The following is a 19,210-nucleotide window of genomic DNA, read 5'->3' on the forward strand; positions in this document are numbered from 1 at the left end:
TATATACATATATATATATATACATATATATATACATATATATATATATACATATATATATATATGTATATATATATACATATATATATATACATATATATATACATATATATATATATACATATATATATATATACATATATATATATATACATATATATATATATACATATATATATACATATATATGTATATATATACGTATATATATACATATGTATATATATATATATGTATTTATGTATATATATATATACATATATATATATACATGTATATATATATGTATATATATGCATATATATATATATATATATATATATATATATATATATATATATATATATATATATATAATTCCCGACAGAAGGGAATTATAATTACTCTCTTACTCTCTCACCCTTACTCTCTCACTCTCTTCCCCTCTCTCTCACTCTCTTTCTCTTCCTTTCTTCTTCCCCCCATACCCCTCTTCCCTCTCTCTCACTCTCTTTCTCTTCCTCTCTTTCTCTTCCTCTCTTTCTCTTCCTCTCTTTCTCCCCCCATACCCACCTTCCCCTCTTTCTCCCCCCATACCCACCTTCCCCCTCTCTCAATCCCCCTTCCCTCTCTTATACCCACCCTCTCTCCTCTCTTCCTCTCCCCTCCCATACCCATCTTCCCCCTCTCTTACATCCACCTTCCCCTTCTCCCTCCTCGTCAACACCCCCTCATAAGCTCATCCCACCACACCCCAACACACTCCTACTCTACCTTCCCACTCCACCCCATCCAATTCCTTACACCCACCACCCACCCCTACCCACATACCCCACCCTACCCACATACCCCTACCTCTACCCCATACTCCACCCATGCCTTCCCCACCTCCCAACACCCTCACATCACACCACACCAATACCCTTGCATCACACCACGCACACCACACAAATACCCTCGCATCACACCACGCACACACTACAACTGACCAACTACTTTCTCCCTTTCTCCCTTCCCCCATTTTCACACTACATACGTCAAGATCACCAGCAGTCTACCTCCCACACACAGCCCCTCGTTCCCGATCACCGTTTGTTATCTCCCCCTTTCTTAGCTCTCCTGAAATAAGAATTTCTAACTTCCGGTCAGTCATTGTTATGATCGGCCATTATTATGATTGACCGTTGACTGAACACTATTCAATTTTTTTTCTCCGTGTTTTTCTCCTTGTCTCCGTATTCTTTCTGTTGAAGAGCGTAGCTCGAAACGTCAAAGACTTTCCGTATTCCCGAGCGTCATACTAATATATACTTTTGTTATTTACACCACCTGTCCTCGTCTGTTGTTATTTTTTGTATATTCTCCCATATATATATATGTGTGTGTGTGTGTGTGTGTGTGTGTGTATGTATGTATGTATATATATATATATATGTATATATGTATATATACATATAAATGTATCTATATAATCTAATAATAGGATAAAGTCTTTATAAGAATTTATCAAGTATTTAGCGTGAAAAAACCTCATAAGGGGGAAAAAACATCATTTATTCCCTACAAATATGTTTATATTTATTAATTTATATAAGGGCATTACTATACAATAATGCCTCACGCTAAGAGGGACTCTAAAAGTCAAACTACCATAATAAACACATTTTTACCGAACTCGAGGCAATGCAAATCTTAAAGCTAACCCCCTAAAAACTTTTAACTTAACGGTAATCATGATTTCATAATACACTTAACCCATTTCTAATAATAAAGAAACAGGTAAAGTGACTTATGTCCATCCCTGTACATATATATATATATATATATATATATATATATATATATATATATATATATATATATATATATACCGGAGTAAGCACATGAAATGTGCAACAAGGTGGAAAAAAGAGTACTCAAATACCAGAGGTAGAGTAATATGCTTTATTTAAAAGCAGCAGAAATATAACAAAAAAACCGTTACTCTGAGTTTCACGTTCCCGTTCATCGGACAGTTAAACTGTCCGATGAACGGGAACGTGAAACTCAGAGTAACGGTTTTTTCGTTATATTTCTGTTGCTTTTAAATAAAGTATATATATATATATATATATATATATATATATATATATATATATATATATATAATAGTTATCGCCAAACCAACATGGCAGTCCCAAAATTAGGACGAAAGCTGCCGTGAATTAGCTCCAACAAGCCATCGCCTCTAGCTAGCTATGTGACACACGAAACCTGTGTCCTTTATAACCTTCGAACAGGGGAGGTCAGCAGCTTCCCCTTGCTGGTTTGGCCTTTAGAGAGACTTAGAAATATTAATAACTATATATATATATATATATATATATATATATATATATATATATATATATATATATATGTATCCACTTTACTCTTTACCCTCTTTTAGTTTGTTTCAATCATCTGTATCTAGTTCTCTCCCTTCTCGCCCCTTCTTTGTATCTTAGCGGTCTCCTTCTTTTTTTCCTTTTTCTCATCCCGTCACGTTTCCCTTTATCTTTATCTAATTCTCTCCCCTTCCTCCTGCTTTCTCGTCTCACTAACTCCCACCTTTTCTAAACATTGTTTATATCCTCAATAACCTGACACATAACCTCTGGAGATGATAAGAAAGTTCATTCAGTCTCTGGACTACATTGAATATTATGCTTTACTTAAACCACAGGTGAGATATAATTAATACCCCTTTCACACCATTTACTAGTTTCTATCTGATTTATTCGATAAACCTTACAACTTTGTTGTTATTCACAATTCTTTAAGTCAACTCCTGTATAACGGGATTCATTTTCGCGGCAAATATTCGTTTCCTCAGAAAGGGATATTTTCCAACGAAATTTTTTACAAATACCTTTCAGATGGTGAACTCGATTATATTGGAGTTGGCTGTGTTCGTTTGTTTCGGAGGAGTTTCGAAAACTTCACCCCGATCGATTTTGTTTTCTCAAACTCACAGAAAGATAGATCGCATTCTCTCCTGATGTCTCCATAAATTTGCTGGCATCCGGTATTCGGAGCTTTCAACGAGTAGCACTTGTTTGTAGATTACGCTTATATTGGAATTCAATGTAAAATCAAAAGAAAAAACATTGGTGAGCACGCACACATACATGTTTTGCCACGTAACCCTTCTTTCATACGTTATACCTTATATAATATAAGGGGAAAAGGTGGCGAGCTGGCAGACTCGTTAGCACGCCGGACGACCTGCTTAGCGGTATTTCGTCTGTCGCTACGTTCTGTGTTCAAATTGCGCCGCGGTCGATGTAATCCACCAGTCCCTTCCCCCAAATTTCAGGCCTTGCGCCTATATAGTAAAAAGGTTATATAAAGGGATGAGGAAAAAGGAGTAATAGGTACTACTAAAGCAGAGTGGTCCCCAACGCGCAGTCGCGCGTCCGCGCTAGCTAGTCGTGAGTGGTCGATCCTAATCCAAACCCTAACTCTAATCCTAACCCTAAACGCGTATTCATTTGCACACGCGGGTTAGGGTTAGGATTGGCCACTCACGACTAGCTAGCGCGGACGCGCGACTGCGCGTTCGGAAACGCTCAGTCGCGCGTCCGCACTAGCTAGTCGTAAGTAGTCGATCCTACAAGCGTGAGTGCGTGTATGCAAATGAATACATGTGCGCGTGCGCGCTCTTTTACGGCTGAAATGGCTGACTATCAAAAATACTTTTTTTTGTAAACAAATATAATAATTAAACAAAAATCTTTTTTAAACAAAGTAAATTTTTTAAAAATTAAATTGTTTTTCTAAACAACATATACATACATATATACACATGCATTATATATACATATGTACATACATATAAATATTTACCTACATATATATACATACATATATATACATACATACATATATACACATATATACATACATATATACACATATATACATACATATATACACATATATATACATATATACACATATATATACATACATATACATATATATACATACATACATATATACATACATATATACATACACCTATAGACATACATACCTATATACATAGGCATACATATGTATATACATATATAAACATATATACATACATATATTTATATATATACATATATATATTTCCATACATATATACGCATATATATATATATATATATATATATATATGCGTAGGAGTGGCTGTGTGGTAAGTAGCTTCCTTACCAACCACATGGTCCCGGGTTCAGTCCCACTGCGTGGCATCTTGGGCAAGTGTCTTCTACTATAGCCTCGGGCCGACCAAAGCCTTGTGAGTGGATTTGGTCGATGGAGACTGAAAGAAGCCCGTCGTATATATGTATATGTATATATATATGTGTGTGTCTGTGTTTGTCCCCCCCCCCCCCAACATCGCTTGACAACCGATGCTGGTGTGTTTATATCCCCATAACTTAGCAGTTCGGCAAAAGAGACCGATAGAATAAGTACTCGGCTTCCAAAGAATAAGTCCTGGGGTCGATTTGCTCGACTAAAGGCGGTGCTCCAGCATGGCCACAGTCAAAAGACTGAAACAAGTAAAATAGTAATATATATATATATATATATATATATATATATATATATATATATATATATATATATAATTATGTGTATTTCTTCTATCTTAATGAATAAAATTTCTTCTGATAGAATAAATGGGTTAATAGAAACCAATGTAGCAAAGAACACAAAATAACTGTGGTTAGCTCCCGTTTTTAAGGCAGGAACTCCTTGAAATTTTGGGTATTTGAGTATATTTAAGAATTTAAGGATTGGAGAAAACGCATGTTATAATTGCATACTTTATTCCTACATATGTTTCAAAGGATTACAACCTGTGTGATCCATAGGGATCTTTGATATTAAAATTGTAACCTTCTCATCAGGGAAAGCATGGGAATCATCTTAAACGTAAGACATTATGACCGATTATGAAAACAATAGATGGATAAGGTTATGACTTGATTCATTTGAAAAAAACCGTTAGAGAATTGGACGCTGCCGGATAGTGGGATGGACAACACATACCTATAAATGTGTGAGAACGTACATGCATACATAAATACACATACACAAACACACACATACATGCATACTGATACACACACACACACATATACATGCATATATGCGCATATACACATACATACACATGTGCACCCGTATATACATATGTATACATATATATACACATATATACACACACACACACATATATACATATACATACCTACATATATACACACACTCATACGTCCACATTTATACATATGCACATACATACCTACGCATATACAAATATACACATGTGTGCGTGTCCCCATATACACACATGTATCCATCTACATATACACACATGTATAAATAGAAATATATTCATGCACATACACATAGCTATACATCTACGCCTATTACCTAATCAAATAAACAGGTTTGTATATACATATACATACATGAATACATACGCAAACACACGTATGCACATACATACATACATGCAAATACATATACATATACATGTATACACATACACACATGTGCACATACATATACATACATAAACACACATACACGCATACATACATAAATACATACACACACATATACATATAGAAATATGCACTTACATACAGAACTTAATAACGTATATATATATATGATTTTATACAAATACATACACAATTATACATGCTTACATATACGTAGATTTGTACACATATACACACATATCTAAATAAATATATGTATATATATATATATATATATACTTACAAACATACATACAGCCCCCCCACACATACATACACATGCACACATATCCATACACATACATACATATATACATACACATACACACACATACAGATACATACACAGACACACACACATATATATATATATATACACACACACACACATACATATATACATATATATATATATATATATGTATATATATATATATATATATATATATATATATATACATACATACACACGTGTGCGTGCATATACACATGTGGACACGCACACTCACATAAACTTGTATACGCAATCATATACACACATTTATATTTACACATACATAAACATCTAAACGTTAACTTATATTTTTTTTTTAAATAAAAATAAAGATAAAAAGTACATCTACACAAATATGCTCCCATACATATTCACAAGTACATTCATATTTGAATATATAAACAAACCTATGTTTTAATAAATACATTTTTACACAAAAATATCCATACATCCCAAAAATCATACGTAAATGCATATTTATATATTTTAAAAAAATAATATTGATAAGAGTCAGAACAAGGGTAAGAGTGAAATTATATATATATATACATACATATATATATGTATATACGTATATATATATATATATATATATATATATATATATATATATATATATATATATATATATATATATATATATATATGTATATATGTATACATATACACATATATACATATATATATACATATATACATACATATGGTCATACATGTAAATATATACCTATATATATATAATACATATATACACATATATATATACATATATACACATATATATACATATATATATATATATATATATATATATATATATATATATATATATATATACATACGTATATATACCTACATATATATGCATATATATATAGAAAAAGAGAAGGGATAATATATAAATACACATATATACATATGTATATACACGTACATATACATATATATATATATCTATATATGTAAATACATATATATATATATATATATACATACATACATACATACATACATATATATATACATATATATATGTAAATACATATATACACTACTGTTCATAGTGGCCCTTCTGGACATGCCCACGGTCACTGGGAGAGCCACTGTCACTAGCTACGCTGATGACACAAAACTATCTCAGGCCATAAAGAATCCTGATGATATTGTAAGCCTACAGAATGACCTAAATGCAATATATGAGTGGGCAGAGCAAAATAATATGCAGTTCAATGCGGAAAAATTTCAAGTACTGCGCTACAAGGCTACAAGTGCCTCCCAACTGGCATACACAGGACCTGGAGGTACTGCAATCCCAGAACCACAAGCCGTGAGAGACCTGGGCATCAACATGTGTAGTGATGCATCATTTCACATGCACATTGTCAAGTCAACAGCAAAGTGCAGACAGCTGGCGGGGTGGATACTGAGGACATTCCGTACAAGGGATCAAAAAGTCATGTTGACTCTATGGAAGACATTTGTCCTGAGCCGCCTAGACTATTGCTCTCAGTTGTGGTCACCACACAGTGTCAAACGGACAGCAGAACTCGAGGCAATTCAGCGGCACTATACAAAAAAGATCGCCACAGTCCTGCAGATGAACTACAGGGAGCGACTGAAGGCACTAGGTCTCTACTCCCTGGAACACAGGCGAGAGAGATATGTAATAATATACATATGGAAAATACTGGAAGGACTGGTGCCGAACTTTGGCATCAAGTACTACAGGAATGCCCGCACAGGTCGCCACTGCATGGTGCCAAAGGTGCCGTCCACTGCTTCTCACATAAGAACAAGATACTGCAGCAGCCTCGGTTTCAGGGGCCCTCAGCTCTTCAATGCCCTGCCAAAACTTTTGAGAGACCTGCAAGACACGGATGTGGAGGTCTTCAAGACAAAACTCGACGCTTTCCTCTCCACGATACCACACGAACCAATGGCTCGAAATGAGACACAGTTTAGGGCAGCGATGTCAAATTCTCTTATACACCAGATGTGCCATCAAAACTCTTGATTGGACTATATCAGGTGCAGGAGAAGAGCCATACAAGGAACGTAAAGAGAGCAAAGCATAAAGACAGAAAATCACGATGGTGCTCCAGCATGACCACAGCCACTTGGCTGAAACCCATAAATAAATAAATAAAATACATATATATATATATATATATATATATATATATATATACATGTGTGTGTATATATATATATATATATATATATATATGTAAATACATATATATCATCATCATCATCATCATCATCATCATCATCGTTTAACGTCCGCTTTCCATGCTAGCATGGGTTGGACGATTTGACTGAGGACTGGTGAAACCAGATGGCTACACCAGGCTCCAATCAGATTTGGCAGAGTTTCTACAGCTGGATGCCCTTCCTAACGCCAACCACTCAGAGAGTGTAGTGGGTGCTTTTACGTGTTACCCGCACGAAGGCCAGTCAGGCAGTACTGGCAACGGCCACGCTCAAAATGGTGTATTTTATGTGCTACCCGCACAAGAGCCAGTCCAGGGGCGCTGGAAACGATCTCGCTCGAAAGTCTAGACATGCCGCGGGCACAAGTACCAGAAAGGCGATGCTGGGCACAGGTGCCATCACAAATTCGCTTTCGCTTGCCCCAATAAGTCTTTACAAGCTGAGTTTCGTGTCCAATCTAACTCGATTTCAATTTCACTTGCCTGAACAGGTTTTCGCAAGTGGGGTTTAGTGTCCAATTTAACTCGATTTCGATTTCACTTGCCTCAACAGGTCTTCGCAAGTGGAGTTTAGTGTCCAATGAAGGAAGGTACGCCTAAGTGGACTGGCTGAGGCCTTAGATTTAGATCTCACTTGGCTTGCTGGGTTTTCTCACGCACAGCATTTGACAGAGTATCTACAGCTGGATGCCCTTCCTAAACGCTACCACTCAGAGAGTGTAGTGGGTGCTTTTACATGCCATCGGCGTGAAGGCCAGTCAGGCGGTACTAGCAACAGCCATATATATATATATATATATATATATATATATATATATATATATATATATATATATATATATATATATATATATATATATATATACATACATACATACATATATATATATATATATATATATATATATATATATATATACATACAAATATACATATATATAAATAGTTATATAGATGGATTGGTAGATAAATAGAAAGGAAGATAGATAATTAGTAGAAGTTGCAAAGTGACTTAAGTACTGAAAGTTTCAAATGCATGTACTAATTTGCATACGAGCGCATGCGCACATGTATTCATCTGCATACGCGCACTCGCACACGCACTTGTTGAAGGATCGACTACTCACGACTAGCTAGCGTGGGTGCTCGTTGGGGACCACTCTGCTTTAGTAGTACCGGAGTAATATTTACTGTATTTTATACTTGGAGAAAAAAATATTTTTCCCAAATGTTCACTTCATTAGAAAAACTGTATCAGCTTTTGTAAATGCATTAAAAATACTATAACATAATCTGAACATTATTTCAGAAATAAACTCCGTTCTCTTGCAGCATATAAAAGACAAATTTAGGTGAGGCGAAATGAGGTAAGTTTGTTGCTGCAGTTCTTCAGAATTACATTTGAAATCAGATTCATACGCATCAATATCCATCCTTACACATTCGAATTATCAGAAATGTAAGAAGAATATAAAATATCTAGAGTAAATTGAAAAAGAATATGAAATTAACAGAATTTGACCAAATAAAAAAATCTCAGCATAAAGTTTTCTCTGTAGCTTTTTCACGATCTTCAGTCCCATTGCATGGCATCTTGGGCAAATGTCTTCAATCGTAACCTCAGGACAACCAAAGCCTTGTGAGTGGATTTGGTAGATGGAAACTGATAGAAGCCTGTCGTATGTGTATTTGTACATATGTGTGTGTGTCATTGTGTCTGTGTTTGTCTCACCCATCACCAACAAAAGGGACTGATAGAATAAGTAGTAGGCTTTATAATATGAAATAATTCCTCCAAAGCAATGCTCCAGCATGTCTTCAGTAAAATAACTAAAACAAGTAAAAGAAAGAATATAGGCAAAATGAAATACCTCGTTTCAGTCAGACTGCGATCATGTTGGAGCACTCACTGCCTTGAAGAATTTTAGTCCAACGAAATCGATCCTAGTGCTTTAAGCTTGGTGCTTATTCTATAGGTTGCTTTTCCTGAACTGCCAAGTTTCAGGGACATAAACACCCCACCAAACACACACACATATTTATATATATTAAAAGTGTGGAAGGCCGATCCATGGGATAACCTTAGGTTTCCCATCCATAAAGGGTTTAGGTTTATGGTATATTGTCAGATCCTTGGAGGAGGAAATACCTCACTACTCAAAGGTAACAATTGGGATCGTCTCCCTTAGCTATCAACTTCCAGCTGTGCCACCATCTTGTGGTCCCTAAAAGGCGAGCAGGAACCTCCTGAAATGTAAATGTAGTCTGTAAATCTCCATTCTGCTGTTGTTGCCGTCGGGAGAACTGCCATTGTTGTTAATGTTGTTAACTGTGGCGAGGGTGGCGGCGTTGCTGGTTCTGGTCCCATATCCATGGCTGCTACTGTTTCTACCAGTGGTATTGCAAGGGCTTGCTAGTACTTTGGCTTCCTAGACAACCCCTTTGATTTCGTAGTGCTCCTCCCCCACCGTGCATCTGTTGAAATCCATGCATGAACATCCTGCCTCTAGCCATGGCCTATGGGCACTAACTACAATGCTCTTAATATTGGGGACACAGCTAAAAGAGACTCTAACATTGTACCTGTTGAAAATGGGCCCGTACCAATGGGAGCTGGTGAAATGCTTATCTATTAATTTAAGGAATATTCTACCTACAGGCATTTTTGTGTTAAGAGAGAGAGGAGGTTGCAAACCAAATGGTATTTCTGTGATGCTTCCTTCTGTGGCTGTTGGGTTTCCGGCATGTAGGAGGTGTGGTCCCTAAATCCACTGGCAGCTAGAGTCTTGTTATAGTAAGGGGCTGCTGCTTAAAATTAGTCTCAATTTCCTGCAAGACTCTCTCTATTTCTCTCTCTCTCTCTCTCTCTATATATATATATATATAGAGAGAGAGAGAGAGAGAGATTCTAGTAATCCAGTAGTACTCATAAAAAAGCTCCTTAATGTGTCATTCTACAAAACCTAGAATAAATAGTATGATACAAAAGAAAACCGTGTTTATATATATAGCCATTAAGAAAATGGAGAGGATACAAAAACGACATACATCAGCAAGTAGACATTCTAGTATGTCTCTTTATTCCAAAGTTATTAGAAGAATACATACACATGTAATAACAATTGTATTACATACACGTGTACTAATATTACAGAAAAGAGCAAAAGATCAGATTGTTAGTAGGTACTAGTTCCTTATGGCCGTTTCTGCCAAGAGACAACGAAATCCTCCATGCCATCTCCATCTCCTCAGGGTTCTGCAGGGATGGGCAGATAAAGTTTGGATGATGAATGTGCCTCTAGGCTTCTTCAGAGCGTCTAAGTGGTTGAGAGGATTAATACATATAAGAAACTGTTAACAACAAGTACAAAGTGTTTGTATTTTTGAAAGGGCAGTAAAAAGAATCGGAGCAAACATGAGGATGTTAGTGAAGCACAACTTATTAAAATTATTTGGGTATAAGAAGAGGAATAAGCCACATGTGGATAGGTGAATATAGTCGTTCTCAGAAGGAGTTAGTTCAGGAAGGATGAATTTAGGCAGTACTTCTTTCCTTAGACCTGAAATGAGTACCATTCCAATGCGGAATTAATTAGCTAGAAATACTCTCTATCTCCAGCCCCTTGTAAAATAGAAATGAAAGGGATCCATAGGTAAAATATGATTGCGAAACCCTGCTATAGTAGAAGACACATGCAGTGGGACTGAACCTCAAGACTTCATCATCATTTAGCGTCTGTTGTCCATGCTGGTGTGGGTTGGATGGTTTGACCAGAGCTGGGATGCTGAGGGGCTGCACCAAACTCTAGTTTGATTTGGCATGGTTTCTACAGCTGGATGCCCTCCATGATGCCAACCACTCCAAGAGTGTAACGGGTGCTTTTACGTTCCACTGGCACGAATGCCAGTTGCATTACACCAGTATCTGCTACAGCTATGATTTCACTTGGCTTGATGGGTCTTCTTCTCAATCACAGCATATAACTAAAGGTCTCGCTCATTTGCCATTGCCTGTGTGACACCCAATACTCAAAAGCTGCTTTTTTACATACCACTGGCATCGACCACATTGCCTCCAGAAGGCCCAATGCTCAAAAGGTGCTTTTTACATGCCACCGGCACATGTGCCAGTTACGTGACACCAGCATCAGCTATGACTATGTTTACACCTGGCTTGACAGGTCCAAACAGCTTCACCTGTGTTATTATTTATATAATCATTACATCTGAGCCTACATCTAATTAATTCTTATGGTAGTTAAAGTCACTGTTTTATTAACAAAATCTGCTTGTCTCAACCTTGAGTTCTTATCTAAAACCCATTTTATTTATTAATTTTTCTTCTGCAGTCCTCAAAGTATACACTGACCAAGAAAGATGATCCTCCGTCCATCCTACCAACTACTCTCTGCTCTACGTCACATACCCAGCTACCCAACAGTCTTACCCAGAGTGCTAGTTTCAACCCGCTGCCCAGTTTCGGTAACAGTGAATCCAGAAAATGGTTTGGTTGATGAGCAATTGTCTGTGAGTGTTTCTGGTTTGAAACCTGAAGAAAATGTCACAGTCAGTGCCACAATGGAACAGAGCTCAAAGAAAAGAGAATCCGTTTTCAGGTCTTTCGGACATTTCAAAGCTTCAGTTGACGGATGTGTTAATCTGGTCACTGATCCATGTTTAGCGGGAACTTACACTGGAATTGATCCCATGGGATTATTTTGGAGTATGACTCAAGTAGTTGGAAAACATGGTAGAATTAGGACTCATGATGCCACCAAAACTTTGGATTGCACTGTGATGGTCCACCCTGGTCATATCTCACAGCATTCTGAGTTTACTTCTGATATAAAACCATTAGCAACCAAGTTGGTTCGACGATCGTTTTTGAGATCTGGTGTCCGCAAAATCACAGTTAACCACGGAAGACTTCGGGGTAGTTTATTCATACCAAGTGATGAAACATCCAACAGACAACGACGACGATATCCTGCTGTGATAGATCTGTTTGGTAGCACTGGTTCTTTGATAGAATCCAGAGGTGCTTTGTTAGCATCCCATGGATTTATTACTTTAAGTTTGGCTTATTTTGGTTATAAAGACTTACCTTCAGTCATCACCGAGGTTGATTTTGAATATTTCGAAGAGGCTATTGAGTGGTTTATTAACCACGAGCAAGTTTCCAGTGAGAATGGTATAGGTGTTTTAGGAACATCTCTAGGAGGAATAATAGCTCTATACATAGTGAAACAGTGTCCACAAGTAAGCGCTGTTATAAGTATTAACGCTTCGCCAGCCTTCTTTGTTTTTAGCATCCGCCATAATGGTAAACAGCTTCCAAGCTCTTCTCTGGACTATGGCAGTTTTAAAGTGAAAGATGATGGGAGTTTATTGGCATTGTGGAAAGTAGATGAATCTAAACTGTTTTATTTCGATGAGACTTGTCGTAGCAAAGTATTGTTTCTTATTAGCGGTGATGACCAGGTGGTTTATACAAGTGACTATTACCTCTGGTTTGACAAGTTAACACCAACCAAGAGAAAAGATGTTGAATTTATTATGTATGAGGGTGCAGGTCACCTTTTGGAACCCCCATACACCCCTCTGTTTCACACTTGTTATACTGCTTTGTATGGCCGTCCAACGGTATTTGGGGGTTATCCTCGACCACATGCTGAAGCACAAGAAAAGTCCTGGTTAAAGATAAGGGAATTTTTTGCTGAAAATCTATAAAAATTTCAACAGTGATTTGATAGTGTAGTTTATATTTGTGATAACGAGATCAATAATGGTTATAAGGCAGCAAGCTGTCAGAACTGGTAGTGCTCGAGGCAAAATGCTTGACGGCATTTTGTCTGTCAGTATGTTCTGAGTTCAAATTCCATCAAGGTTGGCTTTACGTCTCTTCCTTTTGGTATTGCTAAAATAAGTACCAGTTGAAACACGGATCAGTGTAATTGACTCATCCCCTCCTCTCATCGTCTGATATTGCTGGCCTTGTACCAAAGATTGAAATCGATATTAATGATTGCAATGAGGATGAGAATCAGATGATGACTATTTTACAACAATTATAATGTTTTTAATTATGAAATAAAGACACATTTATATTGTTGACTCTTTTCTTACCAAATTTATTTTTGTAATTAACTGCCTTTTATTTTATTTCTCTTCTTTTTTATTTTGAAAATGAAGAATTTAGTAAAATAACATTGTCATCATCAGACTGATGTTTGGAACTTTGTATTGTAGAACTATATGTCATTTCTGACAGATTGGCATCAAAATTGTTAGATGGGAAGATCTGGAAATTAAAACATATGACTAAGATATTTCTATTGAAATATGCTGTCTTTGTTTCAATTAATTTTAAAAATAACGAAGAATTTAGTAAAATAGCCTTGTCATTACTAAGCTGGTGTTTGGAAGTTTGTATCATAGAATAATGACAAATTAGTTTGTCATTATTAATTAATCAGGTTCTTGGAACATAAATGAAGATGAAACTTTGATGGAAGATTTTAAATTTAGATAATTTTAAAATGGGAAATTTGTGTCATACAACCACAGGTGGTCTCGGGTAGGTTGGTATGAAAAAGGTTAAGGATATTTCTGTTGAAATGTTCCGAGTTTGTTTCAAGTGATTTTGAAAATATTGAAAAATATAGTAAAATAACTTTGTCATGAATTATTCTGGTATTTGGAACATAAATGAACATGAAATTTTAATGTAAGATTTTAATTTAGATCACTTTAAATCAAGAAGTTTGTATCACAGAACCAAGGGTGGTTTTAGGCAGGTTGCTATCAAAAGGGTTAGGACAGACACGATGGAAAGATCTGGGAGCTAAATCATATTCTTTTACTTGTTTCAGTCATTTTGTCTGTGGCCATGGTGGAGCACTACCTTTAGCCGAACAATTTGGCCCCAAGACTAAAAATGACTTTTCTTTTTTTATAATCTTTGAGTTTTCATCTTTGATAACTCCTGGTACAAAAACTTTCTTCACCAGATTTTCTATCAGCATCAATTTCCTCGACAAAGACCCTTCAACACAGGATGATCCTGGTTACAAAAGTGGACATGAAAATCTTGAGAAGACAGTTGTTGTGAATGATGTTGCAGAAAGAGGTGTCAAACTCATTCAAGATTACAAGAAGATTCTCACATAAGAGGAAACTGAGAAACAATTTGTTTTATAGATCGTTACCGAAAACTGTACAACATAACCAACTGCCACTAAATCCTCTCTTATGCAAAAATAAGGTTCAATATTCAGTGTTCACATTATGTTTTTGATTCTATAGAAATTATTGTTGTAAATATAACTCTCTTTTTCACTTGTTTCAGTCATTTGACTGTGGCCATGCTGGAGCACCGCCTTTAGTCGAGCAAATCGACCCCAGGATTTATTCTTTGTAAGCCTAGTTACTTATTGTTTCGGTCTCTTTTGCCGAACCTCTAAGTTATGGGGACGTAAACACACAAGCATCAGTTGTCAAGCGATGTTGGGGGAGGGACAAACACAGACGCACAAATATATACACACACATACATACATACATTCATACATATATATATATATATATATATATATATATATATATATATATATATATATATAGGACGGGCTTCTTTCATTTTCTGTCTACCAAATGTACACACAAGGTTTTGGTCAGCCCGAGGCTATGGTAGAAGACACTTGCCCAAAGTGCCACGCAGTGGGACTGAACCAGGAACCATGTGGTTCGGAAGCAAGCTACTTTATTTCACAACGATTTGCTATGAAGGCATTACAAAGAGGGGACAAAAAAGGACAGACAAACATAAATGGTGTAGTAGCTGCTATTTAGCAATTAAATATAAAAATATCCGACCACTAGGGTAGACCCCTTGCTTGTTCCTCCCTTTTCTGGCTTTCACTTACCTGGTGTCAAACACTCCCAGCTTTAGACACTCCTATGCATTTCTCTTATAGAAGTTGTGTGCTTTATTAAGAAAAGCTAAAATTTCTTAAGTTTAATATCTGATGGTTTTCAGTATCTTATTCAATTTATGAAGATGAATATACTGAGTTGTCCACCTTGGACTATTAAAATAATATTATGAAAATTAAAATTGTGAAATATAAACATTCTAACTATTAGCTAGTACCCCTACTTAAATAAAATAGTAAAATTGAAATTAAATAACTAAATAAATGGATGGTCTTAAAAAATAAATGATTAGATGATTAATTGAACAACTCAACACTATTGCATAGTGCCTTGCACTTAATGTATTGTGTCTGATGAAATATATTATTCTATAAACATATTTTAACGATGAATAACAACTTGGGAAAATAACTTATCCAGTCCATTCTAATATCTTATCCGTTGATTTATATATGACAAGAAGAAAATGGAGGGAATCCACAGGTTGTATTTACCAGCTGTTAGATATTATATCATGGCTATTTATTTAGTTTAAACAGTTCAGATAATATATAAATACATGTGTAATTTCTAGAATAGAGAAAGAAGAGCTGTTTCAACCAAGAGGTCACTGTTCCCCATATGTTATTTCCATCTTTTCAGTGTATTGTAAATCTGTAGATAAAATTAGGGTACTTGAGTATGCCTCTAGGCATCGTCAGGGAGTTTTATAAGATAGTCCAAGAAGTTTATAGGGTTAATTTATTCATATATTATTTCTCTACTTATATTTGAAAACGTTGTAGCATGACTACGAACAGATATAAAAACCATCGCCCCGCCATTATGTTATACAAATGCTATATTTTCCCCACACTCATATTGATGATAATAATCATTATAATAAAATACACACAAACATGGTTAAAGCAATGGCATTAGTAACTCATCTATTTATATATCTTAAACAAATACGCATAGACTAACTCATCTTTAATAATAAAATTAAATAATCAAATTATAACCTACAAATATGCAGAATAACAACATAATTTAGTACCATCCCCAAGACTGAATTATAAATTTACATGTGCATATATATTTGTGTGTATATGTATGTGTGTATCATACGTATATTTGTATATATATATATATATATATATATATATATATATATATATATATATATAGGGATAAAAGCATATTTACACAACCAATTAATTGAATAATTATTAATTTTAATTTAATTAATTAATTGATTCATTAACTAATTAGCTGATTAGTGTAATATCTGATGGTTTTCAGTATCGCATTCAATTTATAAAGATGAATAAACATAGTTGTCCCCCTTGGACTATTAAAATAATATTATGAAAATTAAAATGGTGAAATATAAACATTCTACTATTTGCTGGTACCCCCACTCAAATAAAACAGTAAAATTGAAATTAAATAACTAAATAAATGGATGGTCTAAAAAAAATAAATGATTAGATGATTAATTGAACAACTAAACACTATTGCATAGTGCCTTGCACTTAATGTATTGTGTCTGATGAAATATATTATACTATAAACATATTTTAACGATGAATAACAACAACTTGGGAAAATAACTTATCCAGTCCCTTCTAATATCTTATCCATTGATAAAAAACATTTGTAATTATTAGTTCCATCATAGAATCCCCCCCCCCTGTATTGCTCATATATGTTGGTAAATGCACATTTCATCGCCCTAATTAGACGGATACACATTTTAAATTTTTATAATAATATACGGTTTCATACATTTGTAACACCTTATTTCTCGTAAATGATCTAAAACCACATCCCCTAGTCGTATCGCTATAACCTATTATATTATATCCACTAACATATACACTCTCATCAACTTTTTACTTATATAATCCTTAACTTAATCTAATCGAATCAAGTCTCAATATCAATTTTTTACTCTCATATTTGTTTCTATGTTTTCATCCATATATAGACGCAGGAGTGGCTCTGTGGTAAGTAGCTTACTTACAAACCGCATGGTTCCGGGTTCAGTCCCAATTTGGAAACGACATGTTGTACTGCTTAGTTTTCAAACCGGAAGCTCCAATACGAACATTTCAGAGCGCTTAAGTATCAGCTTGAGGACAGTGCAGAGGACATAGAAAGAGATGGATGAGTCTAATGGCGATTACAAAGGTACGGCAGCTCAGAAAACCCACTCTGATTGTTCTGATAAGAAAAGAACTCCTGAATTTGTTGGTGAGATCCAGGCCATGATTAACAACGATCCCTCCAAGTTAATCAGGTCCATCACCAGGGATATGGGAGTGTCTGAGTTTCTTATAAGGCAGGAAGTGCATGAAGACATTCGACATTCCTCATACAAGTTGAGAAAGGGCCAATTTTTATCTCAAGCCATCAAGCACAAGAGGAAAGACCGCTTGAACAAACTCAAGCATCTCCTCCAACCGAACATGCTTTGGCATTTTTTCAGACGAGAAAAATTTCTTCTAGGATCAGAGGATCAGATGGTGAACACAGAGAACAACCGTTGGCTTGCCGTGTCCCCGAAACATGTATCGAGTGAGATAAAAATCAAACATCCAGTCAACATCATGGTGTCTGGAGTGATCACTAGTGATGGCGACGTTATGCCTCCATTCATCTTCCTATATGGCCTCAGACTCAACACGAAGGAGGTAGTGCTGTCCTGGGTGAAGAGGTAACTTCTGGAATAACCTATGTCTGACAATAGGACTCTGTACCAGGCCACACAAGCAGAAGAACCCAGTCATGGCTGTCAGAAAATTTTGGCGACCACAACACCTCTAACATCTGCCACCTAACTCCTCAGACTACAACTTCCTTCGTTATCATGGGTGGGTGCAGCTGAGCGAGAGACAAATAAATCTCCTTGTAATACCAAAGTTGAACTGAAGACAAGGATTATGGCAGAATTCTCTAATTTAAACTTGGAGATCATCCAGAACAGGGATGTTTTCAATCTGACCAACAGATTTTTAATTAATTTTTTTTAACTAAACTCTTTGAAACTTCGGATACTGGTAGAATGTGTCACATAGAACAGGGTTTACTCTTAACGTTTTTGACAAAATTTTGTATTTTAGAAGTTATTTCGTGTTAAAATTATCATATTTAGGTAATTTTAACCAATCAATGACGTGTATTCAGCTGAAGAAAATTACTGCTGTTGTTTGCGAACAACAACTTCCGGATCCACTCCCCTAACAAAACCCTTCTTTAAT

At 35.6% G+C, this 19,210-nt stretch overlaps 1 protein-coding gene across 2 annotated transcripts; it reads left to right on the forward strand.

Annotated features, from left to right (window-relative positions):
• The first annotated feature begins 2,434 nt into the window (after positions 1-2,434).
• LOC106873586 (acyl-coenzyme A amino acid N-acyltransferase 1) lies at positions 2,435-14,142 on the forward strand. Of its 2 annotated transcripts, XM_089346539.1 has the most exons (3): positions 2,435-2,683; positions 9,363-9,397; positions 12,380-14,142. In XM_089346539.1, the coding sequence occupies exon 3, from the start codon at positions 12,408-12,410 to the stop codon at positions 13,758-13,760; it is 1,353 nt and encodes a 450-aa protein (XP_089202665.1). In that variant the 5' UTR covers positions 2,435-2,683; positions 9,363-9,397; positions 12,380-12,407; the 3' UTR covers positions 13,761-14,142. The 2 variants fall into 2 exon arrangements, with proteins under 2 accessions (XP_089202665.1, XP_089202666.1); XM_089346540.1 differs by lacking the exon at positions 9,363-9,397 and having other exon boundaries at positions 2,444-2,683.
• The last annotated feature ends 5,068 nt before the right edge of the window (positions 14,143-19,210 follow it).

The sequence above is a fragment of the Octopus bimaculoides genome, chromosome 30 (genome assembly GCF_046866305.1).
Source record: "Octopus bimaculoides isolate indiv1 chromosome 30, ASM4686630v1, whole genome shotgun sequence".
Classification (NCBI taxonomy): domain Eukaryota; kingdom Metazoa; phylum Mollusca; class Cephalopoda; order Octopoda; family Octopodidae; genus Octopus; species Octopus bimaculoides.

Coding starts and splice junctions, on each gene's coding strand:
- LOC106873586 (XM_089346539.1), top strand. CDS start 12,408: ATGATCCTCCGTCCATCCTACCAACTACTCTCTGCTCTACGTCACATA.